At 54.2% G+C, this 14,108-nt stretch overlaps 2 protein-coding genes across 2 annotated transcripts in view; both read right to left on the bottom strand.

The window, feature by feature from the left end:
• Window positions 1–65: 65 nt before the first annotated feature.
• LIME1 (Lck interacting transmembrane adaptor 1) lies at window positions 66–1,925 on the bottom strand (the record flags this gene model as incomplete). The annotated part of the gene is made up of 4 exons (XM_027086623.1): window positions 66–1,165; window positions 1,264–1,613; window positions 1,698–1,785; window positions 1,845–1,925. Coding segments are annotated over 4 exons (804 nt in total), but the record flags the coding sequence as incomplete, so codon positions are not given.
• Window positions 1,926–3,369: 1,444 nt separating this feature from the next.
• Window positions 3,370–14,108, bottom strand: part of ZGPAT (zinc finger CCCH-type and G-patch domain containing) — a 12,169-nt gene continuing 1,430 nt past the window's right edge. Inside the window, exons 2-6 of the mRNA XM_027086739.1 lie at window positions 5,582–5,715; window positions 5,206–5,361; window positions 4,428–4,547; window positions 3,933–4,341; window positions 3,370–3,788 (exon numbers count right to left, since the gene is read on the bottom strand). Of these exons, the coding sequence (XP_026942540.1) occupies window positions 3,650–3,788; window positions 3,933–4,341; window positions 4,428–4,547; window positions 5,206–5,361; window positions 5,582–5,715 (958 nt within the window). The 3' untranslated portion in view covers window positions 3,370–3,649. The remainder of the gene's footprint in view (window positions 3,789–3,932; window positions 4,342–4,427; window positions 4,548–5,205; window positions 5,362–5,581; window positions 5,716–14,108) is intronic.

Raw genomic sequence — 14,108 nt, forward strand, 5'->3', positions numbered from 1 at the left:
CGCAGGGGCATCCCTCGAGGAAGCCGGCCCGCCCCGGCGACGGATTGGACCGCCCCCCCCCCGCGCCCATTGGACCGCCCCGCGGCCACACCCCGCCCCTGGCCGGCTGCTCCCGCGCTGGCCGCTCCCGCGCCGCTCCGGGACGGGGCCCGGCTCCTGCCGCCCGCCCGCCCGACGGCCCCCGCCCCGGCGCCCCCGTCGCCGGGGCGGGCCGGCTTCCTCGAGGGATGCCCCTGCGCGAGCTGCCGGACCCGGGAGGAGGCCGCGTCTCCTTGGCGGCCTTCCCGGGAGCAGGTTATACTTTAACGCACGACTGCCCACCTCCCGCGCCCCTATGTAACTCCAGGGGCTGGGTGGCGGAGCCTTCCCTGTCGTTCAGGGTTCAGGTCCCACCTTGGGGTAGCCACCCTGTGGGCCGGCTCACCGCTCGGAGGAGCCCCTCGGCCTGAGGACCGCCCGCCAGGGCTTGCCTCCCTCCCCACTCGGTCTTCTGAGCCCGACCAGCCGGCGGCCCCAGGTGACAGGGCGCAGGTACCCAGCACCCCCAGCGGGAGGAAGCCCATTCCCAAGGAGAGGTTTTCACTCCTTCCAGACGCCACCCCGCCAAGCCTCCCAGGCTTTCAAGAAGAGCAGGCTGAGGTATAGCAGTGTTCATGCTCCCTGAGCTGGGGCTTTATTGAGACCCTGCCCTAGAGAGGACATGGCAGCCAGGACCCTAGGGACCCCATAGGCTGACAGCACTGCTATCCGGAATTCGTGCTGTTAGCCGCGTGTGGGGGAGGGGACTCTGTGGGAAGAGAGGGGTCGCACCCCACTCTGGAGGAAGGATCATCTGTACCTGGGTGTTCAGGGCAGAGGGGATGAAGACCCCTCCCCAGGCTTAGACAGGAAGCAGGGGGTCTCCATGCCCTGCACATGTCCTCTCCTGGTAGGAGTTGGAGCTGGGGGGTTCCAGGTGCCCGGGGGCCTCCGTCCCCTGGATGCTCTCATACACGTTTTCCAGGAGGCTCTTGTCCACGCCCAGGCCCCTGAGAGGGAGGACCTCGTAGGCCAGGTCCCTCCCCAGAGCCAAACTCGCTTCCCCACCCTTGGGGCCTGGCTGGTCTGTGGAAGGTCCTGGGTCCCTCCTTTTAGGCCTGCTGATCCTGGAATACAGGATGTCCACCTGGAGAGAGGAAGCCAGTCCAGGGAGGGCTCAGCACCACCCGCTCGGCCGAGGATCTGCCCAGTCCCGCCCACCCTACCTCACACCCTTCACTTCACCTGAGCAGCTGGGGTCGCCTCAGCTTTCCCGTGCTCCAGGCCTCGGGGGCCCCTATCTGTTCCCTTGAGCTTCTGGACACACGCATACTCAGCCCCCACGGGTCTGGCCTCGGGACCGGGCCTGGCACAGCTGCTGGTCAGCTGTGCCCCTGCCCACACCCCAGAGGTGACTGCCAGCCCGGTCCTGGGGATGGCAGCCAGCCCCACGTTGGAATAGGTGGCCTCAGGGCCGGTGGAGGGCGTGACCAGGGGCAGCTCCTGGTGTGGGAAGGCTGCCGGGGGCCTGGACGTCGTGCCTCTGTACGCCTCCAGCCATTGTGGGCGCAGATCCATGCTGGCAGGCTGTGGGGCTGAGGGTGGGGGCAGGGCAGAGATTACTTAGGGGTCCGCGGACGCCTGCCCGCTGCTAGGCCCCAGCCCTTCCACCAGCTCACCTCTGCTGCAGAGCCAGCTGCGGTGCAGCTCGTGCAGTCTGGTGTCCGACTTGCCGAGGGAGCAGTGGTAGGGTCGTCTCAGCAGTGACTGGGGGCAAGGAAGGCTGGCCGGTCCCCTGCTGGCCCCAGGGACACCCTGGCACTCACCGCTTCTGCTGGCATTACACTGCTCTGTGGCCCAGACAGCTGCCTCTGTGCCCGCTTCCTGGGTGCAAGAGGGTCATCAGAGCGGGGAGGCAGAGGTGCGGGTCAGAGGCGTCGGCCTCCAGTCCAAGGCCAGTAGGGACGTGTGTCTGTGTGTGTGTGTGTGTGTGTGTGTGTGTGTGTGTGTCTGTGTGTGTGTGTGTGTGTGTGTGTGTGTGTGTGCGCGTGCGCGCCTTGTGCTGCCAGAAGGTCCCCCACCCCGTGCTCTGACTCAGCACACAGGAAACCCCAGGGCTCAGCAGCCCCTCTCTCCTATGGAGGCCGAGGGGACAAAGCCTCAGCGCCTACCCTCCCGCCTCTGCGCAGGGGCTGCTGGTGAGGGGTGAGGCATGCTCTGTCTGGCCCCCATGAGGACCTGAGTTGGCAAAGATGACTCAAGTGATGTCCAAGCACGGCCAGTTGAGGAGGGGCAGGGCAGCCGGGACCTGGCCAAGGCCCCACTGTGGTCACTGAGGCCAAACCTGAGAGCCGGGGAGGCCCCCAGGTCACACCCCAGGCTAGCAAGCCACAGGCCACAGACTCACCTACAGCCATGTCCTGCCCAGGCATGGCTCCTGTCCAGGTGATGCCCCCTAGCTGTCCACTACAGAGACTGACCCCCTGGGAGGCTGGAAAGCTGGGGGTCAGCAGGCAGGAAGGGCTGCTTTGGACACTGACCACCCCACCCCTGGCTCTCCATCCCTCCCCTCCAACTGCCCCTGCCATCGGACGTCCGCTTCCTGGAGTCCTGGCACAGGTGCCGGAGGTGAGGGGCCAGCAGCGTGGAGCTATCTCCGAAAGTGGGGGCCAGTCTGCTCAGACCCAGGGAGTGGGCTTTCCTCACCAGAGGGCCCAGGTCCCAATGCCCTGACCTGGTAGGGCCCATTCAGCACCTAGGGTGGCGGGCAGCTTGGGCACCTCGAGCCGCAAGGCCTCGTGTCGCCCTTGGCCCAGCTCCCCACCTAACTTCCTGCCCGTGCACCACGCCGCGTCTTCCCACGCAGCCGCCACGGCAGCCTCACCCACCTGCCGTGGCCCTGCCTGGGGCCTAGACGGGGCTTGGCAGGGGTGTGCTGCGAGCTGGTGCTGATCGGAGGCCCTAAATCCTGTTGTCTCCACCCACGATGCAGTGGGTGCATGTGGGCGACAAAACAGGCGGGCACCGACCCAGGGTGCCAACACCCCCCGCCCCACCAGGTCCTCCTGCCTCGATCACGGCGCTCCCTCTTGGCCCCGCACAGCCACGGTCTCCTTCCGTCACTGCAGCACCGGGCTCACCTGTCTATGGGTGTCAGGCAATGTGGGGGGCACCCTAGGCTGTGACCGCATCTGGGAGAGCAGCAAGGAGGCCCGTCCTCCCGGGCCCTCTGCCTCTGGGCAGGGTGCTGGGCAGCACCCTCACTCAGGACCCCTCCAGCCCAGCCCCGTGACCCGGTGCAAAGACCCCTCCTCCTCAAAGTCCCCACAGCCAGCCGAGCCTCCACTAAAAGACACTGCAACAAAGTCACTTTAATGTCCTTGCTCAGGAGACAGCCCAGGACACTGGTAGGTGGGCTCAATGGTCAGGAAGCGTCAGGAAGGGACCTGACAGGGACCCCTGCAGCCTGTCTCCTCTCAGCAGCGGCCACATGCCCGAGGCCGGCAAGAAGGCCAACTGTGAGGGCTGGCCCCTCTTCCGGTGGCATTCTAGCTGTCGAGGGACAGCTGCTCTTCCTGAAGGCAGCGGGAGCCGGGGTCCCTGAGCTCTGTCCACGCCACGTGTCGGGGCCCTAGAACTCGGTCATCTTCTTGTGGGTGTCCGCCTTCCTCTGTTCCCTCTGCAGGCCCGCCTCCTGGGCCCGGAGCTGCCCCAGCTGCCGCTGGGCTCCCGCCAGCTTCTCCTGCAGCTGGGCTGCTGTCACGCTGTGCCTGGGGAAGGGCCCGCCATTCAGCACTGCCCATCATCCTCCAGCCCCTCCTCAGATCTGGCCCGCCGCCCTCAGGTCGGGGCGAGCTCTCACCCAGGCACCACGGGCAGGGGTGCGGCGTGGCTCGGGCAGGGCCCACACGTACCGGCCAGCATTCCGGGCAAGGGCCTCCTGGATGCCCCGGATGGCTCGCTGGGTCTGCTCGATCTTCTCCTCCGTCTGGAAGAGCTGCAGGCTCAGGGCGCGCTTGGCACTCCTGCTGGCGTGGTACACCTCCTCGCCACTCCTCCTTCCCGGGGGCGCCACCCCCGCCTCCAGGGCCCCGGGGGCCCCGCCTTTCAGCTTCTCGTTCAGGAAGTCAAACACATTGCGAGACGGTGGGCGGCCCCTAGGCCCACCCCCTCTGCCCCGGCATTTTGGGGGCCTGCTGGCGCCAGCCTGGCTGCCCCTGGTCCTCTTCTGCAGGATCTCCGCACACTGGTCCAGCGACTTCCCTCGCGGCAGCACCACAGCGTGGATGGGCTCCACCCGGCCCTCCGCATGCCGGCCCAGACCTGGGGGTACACCGAGCTGGCACTGCCACTGGACTCTGGGGCCGTGCTGAGGGAGCCCTTCACCCCCCCGTGCAGCACACACTCACCCTTGCCAAACTCATAGCCCATCTTGGCGAGGAGTCTGGAGCCGATGCCCCGCGTGTGCACCTCCCAGCCGGCGAAGGCGGAGCTGCAGGTCCCGGGGTCAGCAGCAGCAGGTTCCACCACTGCAGGCATCAGAGGGCAACAGCTTAACCCAGCTGGATACGGGGCATCCTGGGCTCCGGCCAAGGTTAGCCCAAGAGCTCAGCTCTGGGCCAGGGCCAATCCCCGGCACCCCTGGCTCCCTGCCAGTTGCCCAGGGCTGTGTGGTGAGCACAACAGGCAGAGCCTGTGGCAGAGCCCAGCCCTCTCCACACTTCAGGGTCACAGCCTGGTCCCGTGGTGGCCCCCATCCTATTCCCTGGAGGTGGGTGCTGCCGTTCCCTTAACAGAGAGCAGTACTCGCCTCTACCTGGCGGCTCAGTCCTCCCCTCCATCAGCATGGACAACTTGGCTAACAGATCCCAGGTGGACACCCCCCTGGGGGAGGGCCAGACACTGCTAGCCAGTTCCTCTGTCCACCCGCCAGGTCCCCATGCCCTGCAGGAAACCGTCCCTTCCTGTGCGTCCCACCTACTCCTGTGGCTCGCGTGGGACTGTCATCATTCTGGGTTTCTGCATCTGTGGGTCTCCGGACCTGCCCCAGACCCATCACGCACCCTCTCATCTCCCCTGACCGCTGTGGGGGCCTCGCGTCTGCCCCCTGCCCCAAGTGCGTCCTCGTACTGACCACAGTATGGGACCCTGCCAGCCAGGAGCCTCTCGGGGTGGCAGCAGCCATACCTCGAGCATAGCTGGGGTCGTCCACGTCACTGCCGTCTGAGTCAGAGGAACCTGCGGGCTCCGTGCGCAGCGGGGGCAGGATGCTGTCCCCCTCCACCACGGCCTCTTTCAACAGCAGAGAGTCAAATTTGACCGTGTAGTAGCCACTGTCCACATCTGGGGGGGCACAGAGGCAGCAGGGCAGTGGCCTTAACACATGGAAGGAGCCACTCTGGAAGCTGGGAGCAGGGCGGGGCCAAGGCGGGGCCTTGCTCCTCTTGGGCGTGGGGTGGGATCCCAATGCCCAAACAGAGGAGTTGTCGGGCAGGACTAACATGTGACACACGGGGAGGGTTCCCAGAAAGGACCCCATCAGGGAGGCCCCAGGCAGCCTCACCAGTGATCCGCGCTGGGTGCCAGAGGCCGTCCTGCCGCTTGGCCAGACACGCAGAGCCGGCCTGCAGGGAGCTCAGGTCCGGGTCTTGGAAGGGGCGCAGCTCATCCACAGAGACCACCTGCCCATGGGAGAACCTGCAGAGAGGGCCATAGGGATGCAGACTCAGACACGGCCACCAGGGCCCCGTGAGCCGGGAGAATCCCGTCTACCTGCCTGGACACCGCCTGGACAGGAAGGATGGACGGGGAGACAGACACACACATCTATATACATATCTGCTGAACATGTGTGTACAAAAATATGACACACACACCCATGCACACATGTACACACATCCACTGAACACACACGTGTATAAACATGCACACAATACACACCCACGCGCATATACACTGAACACGTGTGTACAAACAACACCCACTCACACGTGCACACACAATATACACTGAACACATACGTACGCATGTATGCACACAACCCAGGCGCACATGTGCACACACACATCCATGCCCATACATGCATACGTATACACACACATGCACAACACACCCACACACATTTATGCGTGCATGCACACGTGCACACACATGTATGTGTGCATACATACACGCACACACAAGTATGCACAGGCACACATATACTCATGCACACGTGCATACACACATGCACACAAACGTGTGCACATATAGGTACACACACAGTATACACAAGCACTCACCCACACACGTATGCAATGTACATGCACACATGTGTGGACGTGTGCATACATGTGTACATGTGTGCGTGCACATGTATGGACACACACACTTGTGCTTGTGCTCTCACTCTCAGGATGGACCTGGGTACCCTGAGGAAAAGATGCTTCGAGTTTCTCCCCAGCCTTCTGGGCTAGAGTCATGTATACACAGGCACACACATGGCTGGTAGACATCCTTGTGAAGAGAGCTCCCCGGCGCCTCTCCACCAGATACAACAGGTCATCAAGGCAAGTGTGTCTGCGTGCTCTCACAGGACTGAGTCCTCCCCAGCCAATTAGAAAGAGCTGTTGTAACAGTGCTGCCTTGACTTCTAGATGTCAGTGAAACAGTGAAACCAAAATGAAAACCGGGAGAGAGGAGGTGGGGGAGGAAGTGGGAACAGAGGGCTGCAACCTTTAACTTTGCCAAATAAAGACATGAAGCAACCATGCACACATCTCCTGCTGTGCCCCCATTTCAAGGAGGAAGCGGTTCTAACCCCATGAGAGTAAGTGAAGACAGGCACTCGCTCCGGACACACAGCCAGCCCTGCCGTGGCTGGCCTCCTAGGTGGAGTCCATGGGGAGAAAGGAGAGGAAACAAGGCATTTCAGTCACCTTCCAGGAGCAAACAAAGGTGGCCTCGGATGCCTCCCTGGCGGGGTTCTGGCCAGTTCCTTCCCACCCCTGACTGTCCTCAGGCCCCCAGGGTACCACCAACGGCCAGTGGCACCAGCAGCTGCAAAACTGGCCCACGTGTCCTACAGTGGGCACAGTGGTTGAAAAGCCCTCTTCAACCGAGGAAAGATGCCCAGACTCGGTGAATTTGGCCAAACACCCCTCAACACACCCAGACACTACAGACACCACCAACTAAACCTCCCTGCAGGAATCTTTGGTACTCTTAGAAGCCCTAAAATTTGGTGTCTCCCTTAATCCAGCAAGCGCTTCTAGGGAATGACCCTAAAACAACAATAATGAAAGTATGTAAGGACTGAGCCAGAAGAATGTGACCCAAACACGAAAGATTTGGAAATAACCTAAGTTCCCAACCATGGGGAGTAGTTAACGGCGTGTCCATGAAACAAACGTCAACCAAGAGCACAGGCAGCCTGATCAATGGAACGAAGTGCACCCAGGAAGAGCCTCTCATACAACAAACTTCATGCAGGACAGGGGAGGTGTTACCCATGAGGCAGGAAAACACACACTACGGATTTCATAAGGAAAAAATTAAAAATTGGTTCCCATACAAAAAACCCCAACAACACCCCACTCGATCATCTGCTTCACAACATTCACGAAAATACACTCCAGAACAAGTAAAAACTTGAACCAGAAAACAAGCATTTAGAATGAGTATACACCACAACTCAGTTCGGTTTATCCCAGGAATGCAAGGGTGGTTCAACACATGAAAGCCATTCAATAAAACAGAGCACATTAATAGAAAACTAGCACGTCAACCGATATACAAAAGATACTTGAAAAAATGCAACACCCTTGCATGTTAAAAACACTCAGGGGCTTCCCTGGTGGCGCAGGGGTTAAGAATCCGCCTGCCAATGCAGGGCACACGGGTTTGAGCCCTCGTCTTGGAAGATCCCACATGCCACAGAGCAACTAAGCCTGTGTGCCACAACTACTGAGCCTGCGCTCTAGAGCCAGCGAGCCACAACTACTGAGTCCACGTGCCACAACTACTGAAGCCCGTGCCCCTAGAGCCCGCGCTCCACAACAAGAGAAGCCACTGCAATGAGAAGCCCGCGCACCACAACAAAGAGTAGCCCCCTCTGGCCGCAACTACAGAAAGCCTGTACACAGCAACAAAGACCAAATGCAGCCAAAAATAAATAAATAAATTTAAAAAAAACAACCAAAACAACACTCAACCTGATAAACAGCAACTATGGAAAACCCACAGCTCACATCACACTCAGTGGTGAGAGACTGGGTGCTTCCCCCCTAAGATCAGGAACAAGACAAGGATGGCTGCTCTCGCTACTTCTATTCAGTGTAGTATTGGAAGTTCTAGGCGGAGCAGTTAAGCAAGAAAAATAAATAAAAGCCATCCAAATTGGAAGGGAAGAAGCAACAGTGGGCTTCCCTGGTGGCACAGTGGTTAGGAATCTGCCTGCCAATGCAGCGGACACAGGTTAGAGCCCTGGTCTGGGAAGCTCCCACATGCCACGGAGCAGCTAAGCCCATGCGCCACTACTGGGCTTGCGCTCTAGCGCCCGCGAGCCACAATTACTGAGCCCGCGTGCCACACCTACTGAAGCCTGCGTGCCTAGAGCCCATGCTCCATAACAGGAGAAACCACTGCAGTGAGAAGCCCGCGGACCACAATGAAGAGTAGCCCCCTGTTCGCCGCAACTAGAGAAAGCCCGAGAACAGCAACGAAGACCCAATGCAGCCAAAAAAAAAATTAAAAAAAAAAAAAAGAAGCAAAAGTACCTCTATTTGTCAATGACATAACTGTATATATAGAAAGCCCTAAATAATCCAGAAAAAAATCCTATTAGAGCTAAAAAATGAATTTGATAGTGTTATAGGATATAAGATCAACATAGAAAGATCAGTTGCATATTAATACACTATAAATGCACAATCTAAAAATGAAATAATTTCATTTACAGCAGCATGAAAGTGAATAAAATACTTAGAAATAAATTTAACCAAGGCTTGTGAACTACAGAACATTGCTGAAAGAAATTAAAGAAGACCTACATAATTGGAAAAAGATCCCATGTTCATAAATTAGAAGACTTCATATTATTAGGATGGCAATACTACCCACATTGATCTACAGATGCAATGCAATTCCTATCAAAATTCCAATCTTCTTTTACACAGAATTGGACAAGCTGATTTTAAAATTCATATGGAAATGGAATGGATCTTGAATAGCCAAAAGAATCTCTGAGAAGAAGAAAAAATGTTTGAGGACTATGTACTTCCTGACTTCAAAACTTACTACAAAGCTACAGTCATCCAAACAGTATGTACTGGCATAAACACATCCAGTCCATTGGTGTGGACCAATGAACTGGATGAGAGAACCCAGAAATAACCCCTCACACACATCAGTCAGGTCTCGTCAGGGGTGTCATGACAATTCAATGGGAAAAGGACAGTTCTTTCAACAAATGGTACTGGGAAACTGGATACCTACATGCAAAAGAATGAAGCTGGACCCTTACACCATTAGAGCATGTGATTTACAAGGGAAATTTTCAACAATATTTTATATCAAAATAGAATAAGTTATATGAAATATTCAAGGAAAGTAGTATGAGATAAGAATCTTATACAGTAAGTCCCCTACATATGAACCTTCAAGTTGCGAACTTTCAAAGATGCAAATGTGCCACTGCATGCCAGCTGTTGTACTGTACTACTGTACTTCTCAAGGTACTGTAAGATTTAAAATGTTTTATTTTTTGTGTTATTTTTTATATATTACTTGTGTGAAAAGTACTAACAGCCTATTACAGTACAATACTATATAGCTGATTGTGTTTGTTGGGTACCTAGGCTAACTTTGTTGGACTTATGAACAAATTGAACTTACGAACGCACTCTCAGAACAGAATTCGTTCATATGTAGGGGACTTAATGTATTCAACAAAACTGCTCTTCCAGTATAAAAGACACAAACAGAACCTAATCAACATGTCAGATCTCTGAAAACATTATTCCTGTGAGCCCTTCCTGAAGAACCTACCAGAAAACGAGTCTCATACAACCGAAATGCTAAAAAGACCCCAACAGATCGAATGATGGTAAGCATGAAATGCAAAGGTCCTTCTAGAACTAAGGTTGGGAGTAAAAGGGAAACAATGGCTGTAACGGCCACAAGATCCAACAATGCAGGTCTAGTGCAATCACAAAGACAGAGGGAGAATGTGGGTAGTAGTACGTGTAAAAATGCTTTTAACAGTTTTCAATCATCATAATGGAAGAATGAATGAATGTTATTCTGAGTGTCCTGTGTGTGTAAAATGGGATAAAACAAATTAATTATGGGTCCTTTGGAGCCCATCATTCCCTATGTCCTTGAGAACCAGAGTCCTGGCATAAAGAAGGAAATACGGATGTGATCCAGAAAAGATTAAGTAGAAACACTGCAATCCTTAATTTGAATTGAAAATATCAGTATAAATTCACAAAGTATTTGTCCTTAAAAACATAAGTATGGGTATGGGTACATATACATTAACATGTACATTAGTGTGTGTCCACCTGTATTTCCTAGGTCCGTCTGCTAAAAAAGCCTACAGCAATGAACCAACTAGCAGCAAAGTACATCCCAGTGCCCCCACTGTGGGTTGTGAAATACCATCTCCCATTAAAAGAAACCAGGGCTTCTTGGAGACTTGGGTGCCTTCAGGTCTGGGGTAGGAAGAATGCAGATGACTGTGGGAAACCGTGACTCCTGGGGCTGTGTCAAAAGGATGTGGGAGCCAACCTGAAGAAGCTCCCACTTGACAAGGGTGAGACAATTTGAGTCTCAATAAAGATAAGAATCTGGGCTTCCCTGGTGGCACAGTGGTTGAGAGTCCGCCTGCCGATGCAGGGGACACGGGTTCGTGTCCCGGTCCAGGAGGATACCACATGCCGCGGAGCGGCTGGGCCCGTGAGCCATGGCCCCTGAGCCTGCACGTCCAGAGCCTGTGCTCCACAAAAGGAGAGGCAACAGTGAGTGGCCCGCGTACCACAAAGAAAAAAAAGAAAAAGATCAGAATATTCATGGACTGAAATTCATCAAATATATTTAAATCCATCAGTCCATATGGATATTAAATATTTTTTAAAAGCCAATTTATCACCTCAGGATGAAAGAGAACCAATTTGCTATCTTGGAAACCAAGGAAACAAAACAGAAAAGTCCGGCGTTACCCTGCCTTTTCCATATGATCTGTACCACTAGATAGCCAAATTGTAGACAAGGAAAGGCATGTCTCTATAACGTTCGGCTAGTAAATGAACTGACAGAATTAAAGAGCTCTTTTTTGCAATCCACACTGTATCAGTGGATCTCGGCGTTGAGCACCGTTGGCAGCTATACATCAGGTGCCTCCTGACGAAAGCACAACACCTAGAGACATGCCCAACTGGGGGTCCTGAGTGTGACCAGGTCCCTGGATCCAGATGCCAGCCTGCGGTGAACACAGGAACATGCTGGGCTGCACCAGGGCGGTCGGTGACGGTCAAAGGGTCTGGTCCTTCAACAGTGAAACTGTGAGGCCAGGAAAGGCAGGGGTGGGGGGGCAGGATGCAGACTCAGCAGCCTTAAAAAGCGAGCAAGATTAAACTACAACGTTTACACCCGGCCGCACCTGAGTGATAAGCAACAAAGAACACAAGGAAGTGATTATCATAAAAGTCGAGACAGTGCTTCTTTTTGGCAGAGGGAGAAGGCTGTGTCTGGGCTGAGGCAAACAGAGGGGCTCGTGGGGTAATTGGCAAATTTGTAGTTTTGATCTGAGCAGCGAGTACTAGGATGTTACAATGATTCCTCATGCTACTTCTTTACTTCCTCTGTCTGATTTTATTTTACAATAACAAGATAAAAATTTGAAGTTCACTGTGTCCTTACTACATGTTAGCTACTGTTCAATATTCTTTTACTTCTATTAACGCATCCCGTTCTCCCAACAACTGCGAGAGACATCCTCATCTCTGTTTTTACCGATAAGGACATTGAAACAGAATGATGAAGTTAGAACAAATGTACGAAAAAATGCTCAATCTTGCTAATAATCAAGGAAATACAAGTTCAATCAAGATCACCTCCCCAGCTCTCAGTGGGCACGAATTCGCAAGTAAGAGAACGTGACCGAGGGTGACTACGGAGCAGACCAGGGACTGGGAACCGTACGGCGCACAAGGACAGAAAATGCGCGTGTTCTCCACACTGCTACACACCGGGGACATTCTCACTAGGGATGAAAGATGTGCACTAGGATGTTCACAGCACGTTGTTTGTAATAAATAACAACTGGGAAAATGGACTTCCCTGGTGGCGCAGTGGTTAAGAATCCGCCTGCCAATTCAGGGGACACAGGTTTGAGCCCTGGTCCGGGAAGATCCCACATGCCGCGGAGCAACTAAGCCCGTGCGCCACAACTACTGAGCCTGTGCTCTACAGCCCACGAGCTACAACTGCTGAGCCTGCGTGCCACAACTACTGAGCCTGTGCTCTACAGCCCGTGCTCTGCAACAAGAGAAGCCACAGCAATAAGAAGCCCGTGCACCTCAATGAAGAGTAGCCCCCACTCACCTCAACTAGAGAGAGCCCGCGCGCAGCAATCAACCAATAAATTAAAAAAAACAAACAAACTGGGAAACACCAGGAGACAGAATAAAATGTAGCATATTCATGAGGAAAATAACACAGCAGTTAAAATGCACAAAATATTTCTATAAACATCAACGTGGACTTTTCTCACAGACACACTCTCTGAGAAGAGCTGCAAAACGAAGCATCCTGCATGCTAACCACTTAATCAGAAAATAAAGCACAAATATGTCCTATTCACAGATACACGTGTCTATAAAGGTCTCATGTGTACTAGAGGGAAACACACCACAGATGTGCCAACGAGCCTCCCAAGAAGGGGAGGGGCTGCGACAGAGCAGTGGGCCACAGGGTGCTTCAACACTATTTTATCTTTAAAATAAAATTTTAAATAAGTAAATTTTAAAAATCCAAAACAAATGCAAGAAAATAACTATCAGACCAGGGTGGTGGTGAGGGGCATGTTCGTGGGCTGCATGGGTTGGGCCTAAAGCTGACAGCAGGCAGCAGCTGAGACCACGGCAGAGGGGAGCCGGCCCGTCTCAGAGCCTGGCTGCCTGGGAGGCCCAGCGACCACAGCAGCCTTACGGCCTACCCGGCGGGCCTGCTGCCAGGTGAGTTAATACGCATGAAACCCTCGGAACAGTGCCTGCCCAGAGGACGCAGCACAGGGACACGTTAGTTCTCATCACCACACAGGACACGGCACAGGGATGGGGAGGAACCCTCCGGAGGGACCAGTGGCAGAAAGGATGGAGGGCTCCCTCCTCTGCTCCATGACTGTTTGCTGAGGATAGGGGCGCACCCACCCTGTGGAAGCTGGAGGAGGCTTATGACTGATTTGTCGTGCACTTCCCTGTATGCACGCTACGCCTTTCACAAAACTTACAGGGAATGAAAGGAAAAAAGGGGGAAATGTAGCAAATAAGACTTAGGGCCCAGCAAGAATCTATAAAGAAATAAGACAACGGAAGAACTAAAGGAAGTTACTCTGGACTATTGGCTAAAAAAGAAAATCATCTATTGGAAATCTCGATAAGTATTCTTTGCAAAGAAAAAGTAAAAAGAAGCAAAGTTAAAGTCATGTGCTTAAGCAAAAAGCAACGTCATTACAACTGTGGAAATTTGAATACGAACAAAGTATTGCTGTTAAATTCTGTTAAGTGTGACGGCGACACGGAGATAGTTTTTAAAATAACATCCTTATCACTCAGGTTAGGGTAGTATCCTGAAGTATTTATAACAGAAAGCCCAGTAATTTCTACAACTTGCTTTAAGGTAATCCAGAGGCAGGAAGAGTTGAAACAAGACTGGCACGATCTTGACAGACAATGACGCCTGAAGCTGGAGCACGGGCAACCTGTACACTACTCCCTCCAACTTCACATGTGTTTCACAACTTCTATAATCAAGTTTCTATAATAAAAGCAAATTTTAGGGCTTCCCTGGTGGCGCAGTGGTTGAGACTCCGCCTGCCGATGCAGGGG

This window comes from Aethalodelphis obliquidens, unplaced genomic scaffold, assembly GCF_003676395.1.
Source record: "Aethalodelphis obliquidens isolate GAN/ISIS:26980383/991018 unplaced genomic scaffold, ASM367639v1 scaffold57, whole genome shotgun sequence".
Classification (NCBI taxonomy): Eukaryota; Metazoa; Chordata; class Mammalia; order Artiodactyla; family Delphinidae; genus Aethalodelphis; species Aethalodelphis obliquidens.